Source organism: Physeter macrocephalus, chromosome 8, assembly GCF_002837175.3.
Source record: "Physeter macrocephalus isolate SW-GA chromosome 8, ASM283717v5, whole genome shotgun sequence".
Lineage (NCBI taxonomy): Eukaryota > Metazoa > Chordata > Mammalia > Artiodactyla > Physeteridae > Physeter > Physeter macrocephalus.
The window spans coordinates 47347012-47365361 of record NC_041221.1 but is presented as its reverse complement, the minus strand read 5'-3'; the positions used below and the strand labels follow the sequence as shown (position 1 = coordinate 47365361).

Here is an 18350-nt window from a genome sequence, read left to right as displayed (position 1 = left end):
AGACCGGGGCGCGAACCCGGTTCCCCTGCATCGGCAGGCGGACGCGCAACCACTGCGCCACCAGGGAAGCCCCCCATAACATTTTTAAATAGCGACATTTTTTATTATGCCTTAGTTGCTTAATTTACACAATGACACCAATGTAGGAAGAAATACAAATAGTTTGCCATGTGTATGCCTTAAAACATTCCTCAGGCATGAACACATGAAATTCAATTAATAAAAATAACCAATGATCATTAGGTGCTATTTTAGATTTAAACAAACATATCTTAGGGCTTGCCATCTTCCAAGTACCTTGGAGAGAAAACAAGATGAACAGACTGATTCACATTATTTTACTGTACTGTAATTGCTCTAGACAGGAAGCTCCACATGGGCAGGAATTTGTTCCCCACTGGATCCCCAACTGCCAGCCTGGTTCCCAGTACTCAGAAGATGTATGACTTTTTGGAAGATTAAAAAGAAAAAAAAAAAAAAAAAAAAAAAAGGAAAAACGAAAACAAAAAACCACACCACATGAAAAGTCAAGTAGCACTAAAAGATTAATTTTATAAGGCAGGAAATAACTGCCAAAGAATCTGTATGGCCAGTAACTAAGTGGATGGAGAGGAAGGAGAAAGCTCTTCAGGCTGATCTGGTGGGGGGAGGGGGTCTGTAGGAAGAGATAAATCCAATTTGGGAGAACTCAGAAGACAGAGAAGGTTATTTTCAATGAGCAGAACGGTTTAAATACAAAAGTACAGAAAGAGGTAAGTTCACTGGGCATTTGGGGGCAGGAATGAACCAACAGTCATGGGAGAAGATCAGAGTAGGAGAGAGGTGAGGTGTAAAGCTCAAAAGTGCATTAGATTCAGACTGAAGAGAACTCTGAATCTCTGGAAATGCAACTGGACAGTGTAAAGCTTATGAAGATTTGGGGGCAGTAGCAATACAAAAGCTACAGGAATTGGGAATAAAAGCTGTGTGTGAGATGAACGAAGGTAGGGTGGTGAGGAGAGAGACTTGAGAAGGTGCCTAGTTAGAAGGGCTTTTCAATAATCCAGGCAAGAATATTATTTAGGAACTTTGATTAGGATGGTGGCAGAGAAAATGGAAAAAAAACACTGAGATTGGTATATGAAATATTTTCAATGCTGAAGGGTCAGGCCAAACAGATATAGGTCCAGAACTCAGGTTCACATGAATGAACAAGTCATAAGCTTTAAGCATGTGAACATAGGACAAATGGAAACTATGCAGGTGATAACAGAAAACGGGATTCTAGAAAAGGTACGTGCTATATGATAGCCAATGCTGCCTTGCTTTCTTCTGGTACCTACTTTCTTAGAAACTCTAAGGATTTTTATTCATCTTCTAGGGAAATGGGCAGCTCCATTTTATCAACACAGAACTAAATGATGTTCACTTTCTGCCTTGTGTGAAACCTAATCCAGCCTAAATTCTGGTCAAAGTACCCAGTGTTGCATATTAAGCCAATATTGAGAGCAGTGGTTTTAACACTGGGTCCCAAGGAGCCCCAGAGTTCCACTGAGGTCACCTAAAGGGCTCTAGTTGGAGACCAAGCAGAAAGGGCTCCGGGCTTCCTCTCTACTTCAGCACAGTAGCTCCATTTTTATCCGTTTATGCACCGGGTTTCTGCATCAGATCTTTACACAAGAAGTTCTGATGCTAAAAGAAGATGTTTGAAAACCCCTATTTAGTAAAATCTCTGAAGACAGGCATCAAGGCCCAAAAGATCTTCCAAATTCTGTATCTATTACCCCACCCTGCCCCGCAACCCCCTTTGCAAGTCACGAGTTAGATCACAGTCACCTGGGCCTGCTACAGGAGGTTCGGGTTTGTGAGACTTCAGGGGATCCAGTCTGTCCTTCTCCAGCTGTTTCCTTGTACTCCGCTGGCGGGGCTCGCGGAACATAGGCAAGGCATGAGCTACGAGAAGTCACATTAGAAAAATTTCATTATGATAATAACCCTTCCATCCAAAAACATAGCTAACACATGAGTAAATGAAGATGAACTGGAAGTCATAATGACAGCCTTCATCTAATAATAAAAGACAGTCTTAGTGCAACCAATTAGGCAATTTCGTGTGAGACCAGGCTCACTGTTCACCTCTCCTGGCAACTAATGGCGCTCAGGAAATGCCGTCAAATACCGTCACAGAAAGATTGGTGAGGCTCTCCGTCTCCCAAACCATGGGCAGCAGTTAAACTTAATTTCTGTGGTTTTGAAAAGAAACACTTAATGGGACTGCCTCTTTTTTTTTCCTTATAGGACCCAAATGCGAATAATGCCAACAGCTTGCCTGTCAGCCCTGAAGTTTCCTCAGATGCCTCATAAACACTGGAATCACTTCACACATTTCTGAAATGTGACCGCCTCTCAGGAGGAGTTGACAGCACTGAGCAACCGGAAGGGAGGAACACTTATCCCACTGAAACTAAAGGTTTAAACTAAACTAAAGGGATAAAGGTTGCCTTGAATGCAAGGAGGTGCCTGAATCTCGTGACGTGGTGACTTGATGGAGACTTAATCCTTCTTCAATATGGTCGACAAAGGACTAAAAATCAAAGTAATATCTGTCCAATTGCTGTTGCTCAATGGCAGAATTAAATTTCAGAAAATAAAAGAAAATATGTATTAAAAAGGGAAACAGTGTGATATTCTGGTGGAGAGGAAGAAGACTATTGGGGATAGAATCAAATATCTTTTTTTGACCAAAAAAAGTACCAGAATAATTTCTTTGAATGTTTATGTGCAAATTAAAACCCCTTTAAAAGAGAAAACTGGGGGAGAGTTAAAGGAATAATAGGGGTTTAAAGGAAATTTATGATACGAATGACAGAAATGTCTGTTAACACCTAAAAAACACTTCCAGTACCCCTCCTATCCTCTACCCGTGCTTCCAGCCTGGGCCAGGGCCATATCACTCACTAGTAAAATATGCCTACCTTGAGTCAGGGGAGCTGAAACACAGCCACCCGTCACTCTGTCAGGCAACACGACACAACAGTATTTTTAGGAGGGGGAAAAATAGCTTTTCACTTCAAACGACTGCAGGAATTTAAGTAGGCCACATGTAATCACATGAGTTAGACTGGTTATGACACCGACTTTAACACTTCTACTCTTGCAAAAAATGTCACCGGATCTCTTTACTGATCATCAGCTCCAAGGGACATGGTCTTACACGAGACCAACCACCAGGGAGAAAACCCAGCAGTGCAGCGCCCCCTGGTCTTCAGACTGAGCCACTGATAAAGTCCACAGGGGCATCTGCTAATGACAACTGCTACTGAATCCAAGATCTCCTGCCTAGCCGCAACCTGTGACAGGTCTGAGACTGTGACTCTGGGAAAAAAAACCTGCCAGATTAACGAGGTTGTGTGACAAACCCGAGAGAAGCTGCTCTGCCCTGGTAAGATTTCTGATCATACCCCAGGTAGTTCATTTTATATCTAAAGGTCTCTGGATCAGTCTATCACATGGTCACAGAATTTAGGCTTTTCCCTTTTGGGGTGAAAGTTACATGAAGTAACCCTGTCTCCGTGATGGGGCACAGAAGCTAAAGGGGTTAGCCATTATATGACCCCCAGTCCTGAACACATGAAAGGGGTATTTTGTAATATATGCCTGAACTCGGAGGGCTTTTTCTGTCTCTAAAGCCATGAGATCAACAGCACACTAGAACAGAAGACAGATGCATGATGGAGAAACCATGCTAACAACTTACGGGTGATGATGTAGTCCTGGGTCAGAGTCTCCGCTTGTTTCGCCTTCCGCTGGGTTTTAACCACGCATAATTTCGCTCCCCTGAGAGGGGTAAAAGCAAACAATTTTCTTTATTTGGTCTCAGAAACCAAGTCTACGTCAAAAGCATTAGATACTTTCAGGAACATGCTCTGTGCATGCCGCCGCACCAAGTCCTTGACTTTCTAAGGACTCGCAACGGAGCCCTTGGTGACAAGAGATTAAATGTATGGGAAAGCAAGTCTGAGGCAGTGGTTACTACTCTGTGAGAGGGTTAGAAGGGTAACTGGAAAACAAAAGGCCAGTTTAAAAAATCTACAGAAATAACCTAAAATTAAGATCTTAAAGAGACATTAAAAACATTAATCAACCTTTTCACCCTAAAGGTCATAGGGTTCAAATTTTAGCTTATATCTCAGATGAAAGCAACCTAGGTAGTCTACAGCCCAAGTGGCATTTGTCTACAACTCAAATACAAGAGTACAAGTGATCTGGAACTGAGGCAGCTTGGCAGTGTTGCCAAGGGGCTACAGCCCAAGAATGTGTGGGATTAACCAAAAGTGTGCTTAGAACATTTCACTTTTTTTTTTTTAAACATCTTTATTGGAGTATAATTGCTTTACAATGGTGTGTTAGTTTCTGCTTTATAACAAAGTGAATCAGTTATACGTATACATATATCCCCATATCTCTTCCCTCTTGCGTCTCCCTCCCTCCCACCCTCCCTATCCCACCCCTCTAGGTGGACACAAAGCACCGAGCTGATCTCCCTGTGCCATTTCACTTCTCCTTAGCAATAATAAGCATCCGTTTCAGAAGAAACAAAAACAAGCAAATTTCTTAAAGTAAAGATTCCAAAGATAAGGAATCTTCTAAAGGGTGCTATCAAATGGGGTTCATTATTTTCTCAAGTAAAACAGACTCCCTCCTCTCATCCTAATTACATTAGCATTTTCAATTTCTTTATTAAAAAACAAACAAAATCCTGTTCTTAAAGACCACAATATATAACTTTATTTTATAGGGCAAAGGTTCCAACTCCAGAAAATTCTGAAGGAAACAGGACTGTCTGCTTCTATTCAGAGCCAAATTATAGTCAATACATATTCACTAATAGAGGATGGGTTTCCTTTCCCCTGAAAGAACGTGGGAGCTCAAAACAGGTTTATGGGGGACCCCAGTAAATACAGCATGTGAATTTTAGTACTAGCTAGCCAAGGCTTACTCTAAAGAAAGAGCTAATCACTCACTCATATCTTAACAAAGAGAAACAAAACCATCTTTTTTTGGGTTGGTGACACATGTTTACTTTTGTGCCCAAGGAAAAGAGAAATAACTGAGAGACTGACTGAGCCTCTAGTGAAGTTTTCAGATCCTTGAAGCACACTGGTATGATTAAATTTGGCATTTGGGGACAGACATGGAATTGAAGGGGAAAGTAGCTGTGCTGTCCTCCTCTGCTGGCAGAGAACAACCCTGCCAAACATCCAAACCGGCACCTGATAAAAGCCCAAAGAGAAAGGGAACAAAACGGACTAGCCGTTTCCATTTCCTATAAGTGGTCAGTTCCCTGCTTTGTTAATCCCTTACATGCATCACTGCTAATGCCACTGTCCAGGGTGGTATGCAAAGTGGGCAGGCCTTTTTCCCCTCTTGCACTCAACATTTCAGCTAAAGAACTGCAAATCCCCAGGAAACTTTCACTTTGAATTCTGTATGGATCAAGGGAGATATCCAAATCCTCTTTAAAGCACAATACTAGGAGTTTGAGGCTTTACTCTGTGCCAGCTGCATTTTCTAAAAGGGTGGATCCCCATCAAAGAGGGAAATAAATAAAAGTGGGGGTGGAAAAAGAAAACCCTCCCCCAGTTGCTGTCATCCATCTAAAACAAGCAATACTTATGAAATACCTCTGACTCTTGTTGGGGTCATAATAGACTTTAGCCAATCCGTTTCCAGTCCCCACCATGATCTGGTTCAGCTTTGGATGCCACAGGCAGCGGACAACACTCTGTAAAGGAAAGGCATGGTAGTCAACTAAAGAGGCCACATAAAAATGGAAAAAAATTCCGCTGGTACTTTGATGGCTTGTTTACGAAACTGAATATCACCCTGATGATTACCTGTAACTTTTAGGGCATTTTCTTCTAAACCATAGGGTTGTGTTCCTGAGGTTGAGTTCTGTTCTATCACTTGTTATCTGTATGATACTCTATAAAAATAAAAAAGATGCTCCCTTCCTGACATCTCTCCTCTCCTTTCCTGACAACCTTGAAAACACAAAGTTGGGCTTTCCCAGCTCTGCTGCCACATGAGGCTGGCATCTTAGAATGCTGAACCCACATAACTCAGTTCATTTTACCACTGAAGCAGATTTAGATCTCAGTGTTTCATGCTTTTATACACACAATAAATATGCCCCTCTGGACAGCATACTGAGGCCAGGTGGTTACTGTTTTTAGTTTACAAAGATCGAAATCTCATAAAGCTTTTTCAGGAACAACACACATTTGCAAACATTGAATAATATCTCCCTATCTATGAGATAAACCAGCAGGTCAGTAGCTGAAGTAAAACAGAGATATGGAATATAAAGCCTTGACATTAACCTGAATGAAAAGCTATTTAGGAGAAGGTTCACTAGAAGTTATGATCCTGTGAGTTCATCACTAGCAAGGAAAATAAGTGGTACTCTGGGGTCAGAAAGAACCACGAGTTCTCAGTGAGAAGTACAGCCTGTTTTTAATTTTTGCTGAAGTAAGAGGGCAGAGGTGGAAGAGATGGCAGGGATGGAATTAAGGGGGAAAAAATGAAGCTAAGGTTGGTAGGCAGAAACAGCATGTGCTGGGTTCTGCAGATCTCACTCTGATAGAGCAAGAAATGTGTGGAAACATTAATTCAATGATTATCAGGAACCTCTCATGTGCCAAGCAATGTACAAGGACTAAGGGAAAAAGGGTACAATTAGATATTGCCATTTTCTGTTCTAATACTAAAATGCAAATCATGGAATTTCTGTCTCCCAAATAATCTACCTTGGGCTGCATTTCTTTGGTTTTTTCTCCCCAGCCATCCAGCTCTTTTCTTAAGACAGAATATCTGGGAATCCCTGCAACCCCTTTTGATAGAAACTCTGGCTCCCACCTGACTGGCCAAAAAAAAAATGCATATAGTTAAATGGCTACAATTCCTACTCTGAGATTCCTGAGAAACTAAGGAGGAAATATAAAAGAGTCTGCAGAACTTCTAATTCATGTCTGACAATATTCGAGAAGAGTGGTTCTTAAGCTCTGCACCACTGAAGAGCGTTGAGATGTTCTATTGAGAAAACCAAATCAGAGTGGTTGTTTCCCCTGTCGTCGGGGGAAAACTAAGTTCAAAGGGCAGGTTTTCACAGTTTTAAGTTTTCTTTCCACAATTTTTCTTAAACCTGTGGTGCCTGCTACCCAATGTCTACTAACAAGTGCTAAAAGATGATAAAACATTTATAATGGTGAGGGAATATTAACAGAAAAACTTGAAAATAGTAAATCATATTTTTAGTAAAATATGAAAATAGGAAATCAAAGTTTGACTTTTAGGGTGTGGGGTTGTTGTTGCTTTGTGCATATGCTCATGAAACTTACTTTATAATGCATGTGTATAAAAAGTCACATTTTCTCCTAATAAAACTGTGCCTGGTTGGTAAGATGGAATTAAGTATATCAGTAGTTCATGGTCTGCACAGCACAACCTGACTACCAGGTTCTCCGCCACTGAGACTAATTTGAGAAGCACGCCTAGACTACTGGGAATTTCCAGATGGTCAAGGCCAGGTATGTGGAAACATGAAAAGAGTCACAAACATAACTTCATATCTTACCTAGAATAAGTTCATCCAAGCCAATACTCATCTCCTTCAAGTCTTGGCTTAAGTGTCATAACTACCCAGACCACCCTATTTAAAACTGCATCACACAACTCCCCTTACTTTCCTTGTTTTTATAGCATGTATTCCATTTTAAAGTACTATATAGTTTATTGTTAATTATGCTTATTGTCTGCCTCATCTACTAGGATATATGTTCCACACAGGCCGATCTTCGTGTGTTTTACGTAGCCAAGAATTCCAAGTGCCTAGATCAGTGCCTGGAACTCAATAAATGTTCGCTGCAGGGACGAATTAAAAGTTACAGTTCACTCAAGCCTAAATGGATTGCTTTGCTAGGTGGAGGTAGAGACAATTTTCAACTTAAACTCACTACTACCTAGGAGGGATAATTTGATTTCTCCAGATCATTATTATACTCAAGTACCCCACAAACAGAGTAGGGTTAGCTCCCTCCCAATGCGGGCCTAAAAAGAGGTATGTGCAAGGACCAGAGAGCAAGGGAGGAGAGTGAGAGGAGCTTTCAAGGGCCTTCAGAAATCTCAGCACCCACAAATCACCCCAGGACAACTTTAAGGACATAGCATTAAAGTTATTTCTCTTCCTTGGTTCTCTAGAGATCTGGCTAAGCAGTCTAAGATTACTGGTTCTCAAATATGTTTTCAAGTGAGCAGGGTGCAGAATTGGAAAAGATCCACAGTGTAGGCCTGGTAAATTCCAAGACACCCAGCCAAGCAGGCAGTTTCCAGGGGCAGCAGGTTACTGTTACTCTCTCCCTCTACGCTGAGGGTGTAAATGTTAGAGAGAGGCAACGGCCCAGGCCAACAGACCAATGTCTGACGGCTTTCCAGGGAGTCAAAGCTCAGGGCACTGCACCTCTATTCCTGTTCACAGCTTTTACCCTCTAATGCCCTTAGACGCACACATGGATTTTTACACGGAAGCAAGGAGAAGGCAAATGAGACCCCTTGAACTAAACAGTCATTCCAGAGCTCCATCCACTGTGGCAGTGAGTCACCAAAGCAGCCAATGAGGACTCTGGGAGCAGTCTGACTTAAGCAAAAGATACTTAAGGCTCAATGACCCTAAGACTGGCCATTAATCAAATATTACAAGGATTCCAAAACATGGAAAGAAGAAACAGAATTCAAAGTCAAAGGTGGGTGGGCTTTTTTTTGTTTATTAATATTTATTGTGTATGTTTAGCTAAACTTCGTAAACTTTGCAGCTAATGCGGCTCCACACTTTGTCCTGTCAAGGAAATGCATCTTATAGCAGAGAGCTGGCCATCTGCCAAACCAAACAACCCCTGAGACGGCAGCGAGGCTGGGGAGCAAGTAGAGCTGCCATGCTGCTAACTTGTCAAACACACATACTGGGTTTTACTTAACAACAATGGGACACGTGCCTGCTAGAAGCCCAAGGAGCTTTCAGAAGACAGATGAGCTATAACTACTTAGAAGGAATGCATTCACTCAGTCAACCATCCACCAAAGACATCTTCCATCCTCTGTTCTTGAAGAGGTACTTCTGTAGCTGGGGGCTTGCCACATTCAGACGTACACATTTGCTGAGTGACACAGCAAATGAAGGGTAGAGAGCACATCTGAATTAAAGGAGCAGAGGAAAATGTCATGACAGGAGATCTGCACGGACCAAAGACAAAGCAGAAGGCCACTGTAGTGCAAAGAACTAGATTCTGAAATTAAGTCTGCATATTTTAATATACTGATTTGCTTAATTAAATCGATAAAGGGTTTTATTCTTACACTAATCTACTTCATCTTACCGAAGCACGTGGGACCACCACTGGCTTCCCCTAGCTGCCTAAGCTGAACCCCATGCTACCATATAAATTAAGTTTAGTCTTTTAAAATTTATTTATTTTTTACTTTTGGTTGTGTTTGGTCTTCATTGCTGCACACGGGCTTTCTCTAGTTGCGGTGAGTGGGGGCTACTCTTCGTTGAGGCGCGCAGGCTTCTCACTGCGGTGGCTTCTCTTGTTGCGGAGCATGGGCTCTAGGTGTGTGGGGTTCAGTAGTTGTGGCATGCGGGTTCAGTAGTTGTGGCTCACGGGTTCTAAAGCGTAGGCTCAGGAGTTGTGGCGCACAGGCTTAGTTGCTCCGTGGCATGTGGGATCTTCCCGAACCAGGGCTCAAACCCGTGTCCCCTGCATTGGCAGGCAGATTCTTAACCACTGCGCCACCAGGGAAGTCCCAGTTTAGCCTTTTAAACCAAAACCTACTGTCATTTTAGATAATCTGGCAGTGCAGAGGAACCACAGTCTGCCCCAAAAGTTCTCAGCTCTAGTGGCAGCCACAAAGAGACAGTAACTGGCGATGGAGATCACAAGCAAGATGACAAGGAGTTACAAGACTTTCATGTGCTCAACACAGAGATCTTTCTTCTCTGTGAAGACCAGAGAAAAAAGAGGGGGTGGGGGGCAGAGAAGAAGAAAGCACTTTGTGTACAAAAGGCAGTGTCAAGATTCCAAAACAGGAATTTTGAAATTACCCCTCTGCAAAAGTAAAAAGGCCACAAAAAATTCCAAATAATTTATTTCTGTGGTTTTGTTTTGCTTACTTTAAGTGAAATCATGGAAGCAAATAAGGAGAAGAGGAGGAAATCAATGAGAGAAATAAATTTATATTTTAGGACATGGTAGGAAAGGAACTATTAGGTATCTGCAACTTTATGTTATTTAAAGTAGTTGAATCCTCACAGCAACACTACAAAATTAGTTATCTCACCACCATTTCACAAGAAGAAGAAACTGAGGCTTGTAGGAGGCTGGGTAACTTTCCCAAGGTCACATAACTTGTACACAGAGGAGCTGGGATCAGCAAGGAGGTTTTCACAACTCCAGTGCTCATTCCTTTATACCACCTAATTATGCAAAGGCCTGTTTTAGAAGATGATGGGGAGGAAGGGATGTGGCAGATTTAAAATAATCTCCAGGGCTTCCCTGGTGGCGCAGTGGTTGAGAGTCCGCCTGCCGATGCAGAGGACACGGGTTCGTGCCCTGGTCCGGGAAGATCCCACGTGCCGCGGAGCGGCTCGGCCCATGAGCCATGGCCGCTGAGCCTGCGCTCCGCAGCGGGAGAGGCCACAACAGTGAGAGGCCCGTGTACCGCAAAAAAAAAAAAAAAATCTCCAAACCCACCTGACCCAGAAAAAGAAGTCTTAGCAAGTTTATACTAAAAAGCAGATGGTATTACTAAAATCATAAGGAAGGAAAAAGGAACTACTACCCCAGTTCACAAATGTTACTATAAAAGAAATCAATGCCTGCATAACATCTTAAGCATCCGTAATGCACATATCCAAACACCACCCTTATTCTACTTCACATGCTAAAAGAAGCCTAACATCCTTCATAAGTTTATATCTTAATCATGATTATGACGAAACACCATTTCTTGATCCTTCGCAGCTGCTGACCCACACTGTAAAAGAAACTCCATCTGGTTTTTTCATGTTTGGTTTTTGTCACATAGCACAAGAATGGATAAGCTAAACCAGTGATTCCTTGGGAGAAGGGGCATTTTCCAAAATTTCAAATAAAGAGCCTAACATCTGTCTGGGGAGGAGACTGCCACACAGTTTTGCGCACTTGTGTAGAGGCAGTCTTACGGTCGTGGACACCCCCAGGACTACCCAATACGTTTGAAAGGCCATGTATATGCTGATCCCCAAAACTAAGAACACACATCAAGATGCGAGTCCAGAGCAAATAAAAAGAAGGTAGATGACAATGGAAAGGTACTGGAGAAAGAATTTTCTTTGGATTTGCACAAGCCCAAGTTTTCTTTCACAGAGAAAGAAAAACTGCTTTCCACATTAAAATACTGAGCCAGGGAGGTAGAAGAGTAAGATGGGAAATCTTTAAACTCTTCCAGGCTATTTGTCCTGTTCTCCCAAAGCCTTGCTTTTCCCAAACTTGGATGATTTTGCAGCATGCATGGGCCATCGGGCTTCATTCCTCTAAAGTTCAGGAAGCAAACCTGGTGAGTAAGCCTTAGTCTACAATAAATAAGACTCCTCAACACCCACCTGATCTCCATGGAGACATCCCTCGAATAAAAATGATTAAAGACATTTTCTCTGCTCTTATAAGTGAGCACGTGCCTATCCTTTTTTCCTCCTCCACATTCCTCCAACTCTAAGGAACTTCCACCATAGGGCCAGACTTGTAGCAATTATCACTCTTCGCTGGAAATCTTCTTAATCTTCCCCCTTCCCTGCCCCAAACAATTCTCTCTCTGATAAACCAGATAGAAGCCCAATGGTGAAAAGAAAAAAATGCCATGGCACTTTTATAAATGTACGGGTTGCTGCAAAAAAAAAACAAACAAGGAAAAGTGTTGCTCTATTCCTGCCATAAATATTTGGTACAGATGCACAGATTATGCTTTTTAAAAACTGGTATCTAATTAACAAATTAAGTCCTTTCAAACGGATGGAAAAAATGCATTTATTAAAATCAGTTTATTTACAGCCTCTGCTCTAAAATTAAGGTAACTGCTCAAGCAGCAAAAATCTGGAACCTGGTAATTGTCCTTGGCACAAAATGAATCACATCTGTATCTGATAATAAACTTGCCTAAAGAACTTCATCACGAGAAAAAGATCTCAGAGAAAATGGAAGGTCTCTTGGGTAAGAAAATTAAACACAATTTTCTTCCTCTAATTCAAAACACTATATGTTAGTTTGCTCCAATCTGCTATTTGAGAAGAACTTACAAAGGCAAAAAAAAAAAAAAAAAAAAAAAAGTACAAATAATGATTGAAGAAAATCTGGTAATTATTCTTATTAATGACAGTCTGGGAGCAGGAAACAAATAAGAGGCTGGAAGCTGGAGTCCACAGGGTGAGTGACACCAGTGGTGGATCCTACAAGGCAAATACAACAAGCTGGGGGAAAGTGACTGGAGGTGGTGGAGACGGTGGTGTGATGAGTTGGGAGATTGGGATTGACATGTATACACTAATATGTATAAAAGGGATCACTAATAAGAACCTCCTGTATAAAAACATAAATAAAATTAAATTAAAAAATTTAAAAAAAAATAAAAAAGAAGAAGCAGAGCTTACTGGAGGCACAGTCCCAGTATTCCCGTAGAACTTCCGACTGGTGGACACAGGATGGATCAAGTGTGTCAAGATACAGAGCCGGAGCCCTGCAGGCTTGAGAGGGGCCTGGGGCACTGGAGCCTCAGGCAAGTCAGTTCCAGCAAAGAGTGGGTTTGTCTGTTATATCACACATTATCATCTATTATGAGGACCAGCTTGTGAAAGAGCTTGGGAAGCAGTACCTAAGGCCATCTCTCTCGATCTAATCTACACAGACCCAGACCCCTTTACCATTCTTCATTTATCAGTAGTTCAAGATGGGAATAAAGATAATAACCATAAATCTTTTCTTTATATAAATAAACAAAGCACTAATGGATAAAGCTTGAAATCCCTAACTACTAGATAAGAAATATATATGATCAGATCTTGGAAATCATCAAGTATATAAAACCAAAAAATTACAGAAAAAGCTGAATCTTCAAAGATGAACTATACAGGATACGTAAAGCACTATTTGTCTTAATATAGTATAGGTAAAGATGTTTTACAAATCATACTCTTTTATTTAGCCCTTTGGGGGTCTCACAACCCCTCATCATACAAGACACAGCATTATCTATCACTCCAAAAAAGGAAAAAACACTATCCTGGGACATGTGTTAATTAGAAGTCTTTCTTCCCCACACTAATATAAATTGTGAAAGTCTGGCCAGAATTCTGATAGAACAGCCGGAAAACTTGTTACCAAAGATTGTTCATCAAATTCTGGTTGGGAGAGGAAAATCCGTGGTAGAAAATCCTACAAGCCATATAAGTCCTTCACTTGGTCTTCTACCAGTGTGATGTAATATGGTGCTGGGTTTGGACAACAAAGCACTAGTCATTACTGTATTATATGTTTATACATTTTATAAAGAATAGCATGTCATTTTGAACACCTACAAAATTTACATATCTGCAAAATCAAGTTCTCTTTTCTTGACATCTTATAGCATCAAGTATGTTTCTCCTTCAGGGTTGTGTTATCTAGTAGGTGATTCTTCACCCAGTTTTGCCATTCGTGGCAATTATGTCTATACTAGGAAGTAGAGATACGTTTAAATGCCAATTAAACACCAAAATCTTGTGTAGAGAAGAAAAAAAAAAGTTTCTAACTAATCAAAAGGGAAACACTGACTGTTTCTATTGCTTTGAAGGACTAGAAATAGAAGCAAAATGGTAAACAGAAAACATTTCCATGAGACTGACACCAAATAAGTAGTAGATGCCTTTTAATACAGCATGTTGCAGGGTTAAATGACACTAGAAAATGAATAAACTATTAAACTGGACAAGCCCTGCTTTTAGTCCTCATTCTTCCACCTTCAATGATTTATGAAGCCTGAAGCGGGATGTGATAGGTTCTTCATCTAATTGTAACTCCCAAAATGAGACCACTGTCAGACAGATAATTATAGGAAAAGACAACTCACTATAGGTTTTGAATCTGGATTCCCGCAGTAAACGTTATTTCAAAGAAGAAAATGTTGAAAAGAGAATCTAAATAACTGCTCCTGAACTAAGAGTCTACTGCTTAAATTTATAAATTGTTCTTTTAAAAGAGACTGGAAATGAGAACAAATGAAATGATAAGCACATCAGAATTCGTCTTCTATTCTAAGGAAGAATAATGATTAGAATTTTGATAAAATAGAGTGACAAATTCCAAAAAATAATTTTTACTTCAAAGTAGAGTGTGTTCTACAAAATAGATCCAGGAAACAGATCATATTCATTAACAGTATAACAACCAAAACAAATTATATTCATTACAGTTTTAGATTACCAGTATTTTAAGCATCCACAGTAAACTTGCTTCCTCCACTGAACTCAAAACATAGCTATTTTTAGTAAGTCTGAAAAAAGATCACCTCAAGTTTTAAAGAAGCAGACAATTAAAATTTGTACTTCTTTCATCAAATCTAAAAGAAAACATATTTATGCTCTGAAATTCCAAATTAATTAGAAAATACTATTAACAAAAAACAAAAACAAGAGAAGCTGGTACGGAATAGGCCATTATAGTAAGTCCCGATAAGAACATGCTATAATAAAATATAACAAAAGGTAAAGCAAAATTAACAAATACATTTTCACCAAACACCTACCATGTGCCATATATTGTTCTAACCATAGGAATATAATGCCCTTCCCACCCACATGGCACCAAGGAGTCCCTTACTCCAATTTGGTCACTGGAAAATCTAGAAACGTCTGAGAAAAAGAGTACCAAAGATAACAGAAGTGTTGAGAAAATATGACCCACAAGGAAATGTTAAAACAACAACAACTAAGTTTGGTTCACTTTAGACAAGAGAAGACAGAACAGCAACTTTATCATCTTAAAGGAAATAGAGGATGTTGACCAGCTGTTCTCCAATTCCTTGAGGACTAGAGTAAAGGATGTGGGCTCTAAGCATGAGAATGTGAGCCTGAAAATAATGAAAAAAAAAGATACGATGGTATGGGATTTCATACACAGAAATGAACTCTTAGGGAGGTTGTAAACTCTTCTGTTAAAAGTCTAATTTTCATATAGGAGAGTTGAGCCGTAGTCCTCAGGTAGGCAAGAAGATGGACTCTGGAAGATAATACTGAGACATGGAGTAACATATACCTGATGCCAGATGGCAGCTGATGAAGCAAAAGCCAGCAGCTTTGCCTGTGGCATAGTTATGTGAAGGGAACCTTCACCAGTGTAGGAGAGGGGACTCGCACTAGGATCAAAGACATTATTTTATTTCCTATAATATGAATGTCCTTGCAAATGTGCAGTGATCTTAGAGCTTCCTCCTAGGCACATTTGCTGCAATTTGTACTATTTCATTATTTATTTCATATAGTTTTCCACCACAGTTATGATTTTTTTAATTAAACAAAAATCTCCTGGTGCTGGGTGAGATAGAGGGATCACATTCCACTCAGTCTCTCCCTGTGAATGCAGTTATAAAACCTAAATTTCAGGATTCTGAAAACTAAATAGTAGTAGGTGGATTGGTGAATTAGCCCCGAATTCAAAGTATCACTGAAGCAGCAGTGAGTTTACTATTTCCCCACTCTGGTACTCCACCCTATCCTCCCCCCCACACCCCCCACCCCCCCGACAAAAACACCTGTAATGAACAAAAGATCAACAGTTTAAATTAAGGCAGCCTCAGTTCAACTGAATTTTCCTTTTGCCTCAGGCTTCAGTACAGTTTGGCATAGCACTGTTACTGATCCCATTTTTATTTAAAGCACTGGAATTTTACTCATTATGAATTTTATGCATTAATTCTTATCTTTTATAATATTGCATTAAAGTGTTAATTTGCTTTGATTACTGAGTTTTTTGATACCTCCTTCAATTTTGTGCTTGAGTCTGACCCTAGTCCTGGCCTTGATTCAACCTATATCTCACTCTATTACACAAAGATTAGCTCAAAATAAACCACACACCCAAAATGAACCACATTAAACCATAGAACTTTTAGAAGAAAACACAGAAGAAAATCTGTGTAATCTGGAGTCAGTCAAGGAGTTCTTAGATGTGACACCAAAGCTACATTCTACAAAATAAAAAACTGATAAATTAGACTTTATCAAAATTAAAGTATTTTGGAGGAGCTTCAAGGTGGCAGAAGAGTAAGACGTGGAAAACACCTTCCTCCCCACAAATACATCTACATGTGGAACAACTCCTACAGAACACCTACTGAATGCTGGCAGAAGACCTCAGACTTCCCAAAAGGCAAGAAACTCCCCACGTACCTGGGTAGGGCAAAAGAAAAAAGAATAAACAGAGACAAAAGAATAGGGACGGGACCTGCACCAGTGGGAGGGAGCTGTGAAGGAGGAAAGGTTTCCACACACTAGAAGCCCCTTTGCAGGCGGAGACTGTGGGTGGAGACTGCGGGTGGGAGAGGGGGGGTGCTTCAGAGCCGCGGAGGAGAGCGCAGCCACAGGGGTGCGGAGGGCAAAGCGGAGATTCCCGCACAGTGGATCAGTGCTGACCGGCACTCACCAGCCGGGACAGGCGGGGGCTGGGAGCTGAGGCTCGGGCTTCAGTCGGATCCCAGGGAGAGGACTGGGGTTGGCGGCGTGAACACAGCCTGAAAGGAAATAGTGCGCCACGACTAGCCGGGAGGGAGTCCGGGAAAAATTCTGGAGCTGCCGAAGAGGCAAGACTTTTTCTTGACTATTTGTTTCCTGGTGCGCGAGGAGAGGGGATTCAGAGTGCCGCTTAAAGGACATCCAGCGACGGGCGTGAGCCGCGTCTATCAGCTTGGACCCCAGAGACGGGCATGAGACACTAAGGCTGCTGCTGCCGCCACCAAGAAGCCTGTGTGCAAGGACAGGTCACTATCCAACCTCCCCTCCTCGGAGCCTGTGCAGCCCACCACTGCCAGGGGCCTGGGATCCAGGGACAACTTCCCGGGAGAACACACGGCGGCCTCAGGCTGGTGCAACGTCACACTGTCCTCTGCCGCTGCAGGCTCGCCCCGCACTCCATACCCCTCCCTCCACCTGGCCTGAGTGAGCCAGAGCCCCCGAATCAGTGGCTCCTTTACCCCGTCCTGTCTGAGCAAAGAACACACGCCCTCAGGCGACCTACAGGCAGAGGCGGGTCCAAATCCAAAGCTGAATCCCCAGAGCTGTGCGAACAAAGAAGAGAAAGGGAAATTTCTCCCAGCAGCCTCAGGAGCAGAGGATTAAATCTTCACAATCAACGTGATGTACCCTGCATCTGTGGAATACCTGAAGAGACAACGAATCATCCCAAACTGAGGAGGTGGACTTTGGGAGCAAAGATATATATATATTTTTCCCTTTTTCTCTTTTTGAGAGTGTGTATGTGTATGCTTCTGTCTGTGATTTTGTCTGTATAGCTTTGCTTTTACCATTTGTCTTAGGGTTCTGTCTGTCCCTTTTTTTTTTTTTTTTTACTTTTAAAAATTTTTCTTAGTAATTATTTTTTCTTTTAATAACTTTTCTTTATTTTATTTTATTTTATTTTATATTCATTCTTTCTTTCTCTCTTTTTTTCTCCCTTTTATTCTGAGCCGTGTGGATGACGGCTCTTGGTGCTCCAGCCAGGCGTCAGGGCTGTGCCACTGAGGCAGGAGAGCCAAGTTCAGGACACAGGTGCACAAGAGACCTCCCAGCTCCACGTAATATCAAACAAAGAAAATCTCCCAGAGATCTCCATTTCAACACCAAGACCCAGCTTCACTCAACGACCAGCAAGCTACAGTGCTGGACACCCTATGCCAAACAACTAGCAAGACAGGAACACAGCCCCATCCATTAGCACAGAGGCTGCCTAAAATCATAATAAGGTCACAGACACCCCAACACACCACCAGACGTGGACCTGCCCATCAGAAAAACAAGAGCCAGCCTCATCCACCAGAACACAGGCACTAGTCCCCTCCACCAGGAAGCTTACACAACCCACTGAACCAACTTTAGCTACTGTGGACAGACATCAAAACCAACGGGAACTACGAACCTGCAGCCTGAGAAAAGGAGACCCCAAACACAGTAAGTTAAGGAAAATGAGAAGACAGAGAAACACACAGCAGATGAAGGAGCAAGGCAAAAACCCACCAGACCTAACAAATGAAGAGGAAAT

At 41.6% G+C, this 18350-nt stretch overlaps 1 protein-coding gene across 2 annotated transcripts in view; it reads right to left on the bottom strand.

The window, feature by feature from the left end:
- WDR70 (WD repeat domain 70) overlaps positions 1 to 18350 on the bottom strand; it is a 318682-nt gene that overhangs the window by 17376 nt on the left and 282956 nt on the right. For both annotated transcript variants that reach the window (XM_028492854.2, XM_024119956.3), the window contains exons 14-16: positions 5664 to 5764; positions 3737 to 3816; positions 1816 to 1932 (exon numbers count right to left, since the gene is read on the bottom strand). In XM_028492854.2, the coding sequence (XP_028348655.1) occupies positions 1816 to 1932; positions 3737 to 3816; positions 5664 to 5764 (298 nt within the window). The remainder of the gene's footprint in view (positions 1 to 1815; positions 1933 to 3736; positions 3817 to 5663; positions 5765 to 18350) is intronic.